Source organism: Diachasma alloeum, unplaced genomic scaffold, assembly GCF_001412515.2.
Source record: "Diachasma alloeum isolate Michigan unplaced genomic scaffold, Dall2.0 Dall_scaffold_00199, whole genome shotgun sequence".
In the NCBI taxonomy this organism is placed as follows: Eukaryota; Metazoa; Arthropoda; class Insecta; order Hymenoptera; family Braconidae; genus Diachasma; species Diachasma alloeum.
In genome coordinates, this window is record NW_021680364.1 from 2,074,351 (window position 1) to 2,076,662 (window position 2,312).

The window sequence follows — 2,312 nt, forward strand, 5'->3', positions numbered from 1 at the left end:
AATACTTGGGAGGGACGGGGACAAAATTAAGGATGTTCTACACCCTTTCTGCCAAAATTCACGTTTTTTTAATTTTTCTGGCAAACTTATGATGGAATTGACGTGAAAAAATATAACTTTTTTGCGTTTTGTCATTATTTAATGACTGACGAAATTTTAAGGTGGTGCGAACATTTTCCTGCGTTTTCTCTAAACTTTTAAAAAGAATCACAAAACTGTAGAAAAAACGCATGAAAATTATCGCACCACTACGCAACCTTCGTGAGCCATTAAAGAATGACAAACCACAAAATCGTTATATTTTTTCACGTCACTCCCATCGATAATTTGCCAGAAAATGAAAACAACGTCAATTTTGGCTAAAAGGGTATCGAACATCCTTAATTGGTGAGATGAATAGGAAAAATAGAGAATGGGAAAAAGGGAAATGTTGTTGCAAAGGGTGGAGTGTTGTGAGTCTGACGACAGTGTAAATAAGATTAACGCGGCGATAATTGTCATTCCATTGCTATCTCATTTATGTTTCGTGTTATCCATTGTTGTGAGGCTATTTATAGTGAATGGGACAAAACAGATTTTTGAATATTTATCTGTTCATCACTGGATTCGAATAAAATTGGGAGTATTTCAGGGCTTGGAAAGAGAGGGGAATTTTACTCTGCAAATCTGGAGATATTTAGGGTAAAAAATTGATTTTTTGACATAGCCGTCCTGATTGGATCTAGAATTTTGTAGTATCGGAACAATTAATGAATAATTGTAATTCCGTTATGTTATCTCGTTTCATTTTATCTGCTATTGGGATTCTATTTATAGAGACTGAGACAAAATTAAAAATTTTCAATCTTCGATATCTGCCGATCAAATGATACGATTTGAATGAAAATAATCTCACAATGAAGCGCACAAAGAGTTCGTAAAAATGATGCAAGATTTCGGGAATGTTACTCTGCGAATCTCGAGGTTTTTGCGATTTAAAAAAAAGTATATTTTCGGTAATAATTTTTACTAGGTCTAGGCTTTTGTGCTGCTGTCAAAATAATTTTTGTTGTGGAAATTCATGATTTTTTTCACTGGTGTTGACTAGTGTGGGATTATAAATCGTTATTTGAAAATTATTGACATTTATTTATGTAATAAACTTACTTCAGCGCTTGGACAGCGGCGTTTAGGCCCATATTCCGCGTAACCCCCGCTTATTACAGGTTCCTTCCTCCCCTGGAAATATTCCAAACACACTATTTGACGATTTGACACCATCAACCTCAAAACCTCAAGGGTTTGCCCTCGTTGAACACAAATATCGAATAATTTATGAGCTTGAAAAAGACGTAATTCCGATATTATAGGTTATACCCAGTATTTAATGGGAAGTGTACGTCATGTCATGGTTAAATAACAGCCACAAAAGCCACAGAAAACGATCGTTAATTACCGCTAGAGCGATTGCAACGTACATTATCAATATGGAATTAAAAAACTATGCTTACTGTCACATATTTATTTATGTTGAATTCATAAAAACTTTTGATAAAAAAAACCTCACATCCGACACATCCGAATGGGGGGGAGGGGGGTCGTTTGTACGATCTCAGATGGACACATTCCGTTTTGGAACACGTTCTAGGGAAAATGGTGACAATACGAGAAACGGGTGGAACAGATGGGCACGGAAATTTTGGAAAACATTCTCGGATGGGGAGACTATGATCAGGTGGTTAAACAGGGCTCGGTATTGGAGATATCTTCAGGAAATATCGTACCAGGCGACATAAATAGTGTATTTCGATACAAGTGTGACGAGTTAAAACACCCCGTCGCACGTGTATCCGAAATACATTTTTCATCACGCTGTGACGAAAAGTGAACTTTTCGGCACGCTCCGCGTGCCTAAAAGTCCAATTTCCGCCACATTGTGATGAAAAATATTGTTCGTAACTCGTGAAAAAATGTTTTTTAGCTCGTGGGATTATATCACTCGCCTTCGGCTCGTGATATAAANGTATCACTCGCCTTCGGCTCGTGATATAAACCTCCCACTCGCCAAAAAACACTTTTTTGCACTCGTTACGAAATATACTATTTTGTTAGTGATGTTACGTTCAGCGAGTGCCGAACTGTGCCATTTTTCGTTTACCAGTAAACGAAAAGTCTTTTTTCACCCGGGGCCAAAATGCCAGATCTTGGATTTTTCCGGGGGAAAGTCGACTTTCGCCAAAATCGAATTTTTTAAACGGGTGAACTTTGATTCCAACTATTTAAGCGACGGGCTATTCAGAACTATCAAAAGTATGTGGAAAAAGTGAAAACTG

At 37.3% G+C, this 2,312-nt stretch overlaps 1 protein-coding gene across 1 annotated transcript in view; it reads right to left on the reverse strand.

Moving 5' to 3' along the window:
- Window positions 1-1,589, reverse strand: part of LOC107035578 (protein SMG7) — an 8,519-nt gene extending 6,930 nt beyond the window's left edge. Inside the window, exons 1-2 of the mRNA XM_015253057.1 lie at window positions 1,491-1,589; window positions 1,147-1,218 (exon numbers count right to left, since the gene is read on the reverse strand). Coding sequence (XP_015108543.1) covers window positions 1,147-1,178 — 32 coding nt within the window. The 5' untranslated portion in view covers window positions 1,179-1,218; window positions 1,491-1,589. The remainder of the gene's footprint in view (window positions 1-1,146; window positions 1,219-1,490) is intronic.
- Between the last annotated feature and the right edge of the window lie 723 nt (window positions 1,590-2,312).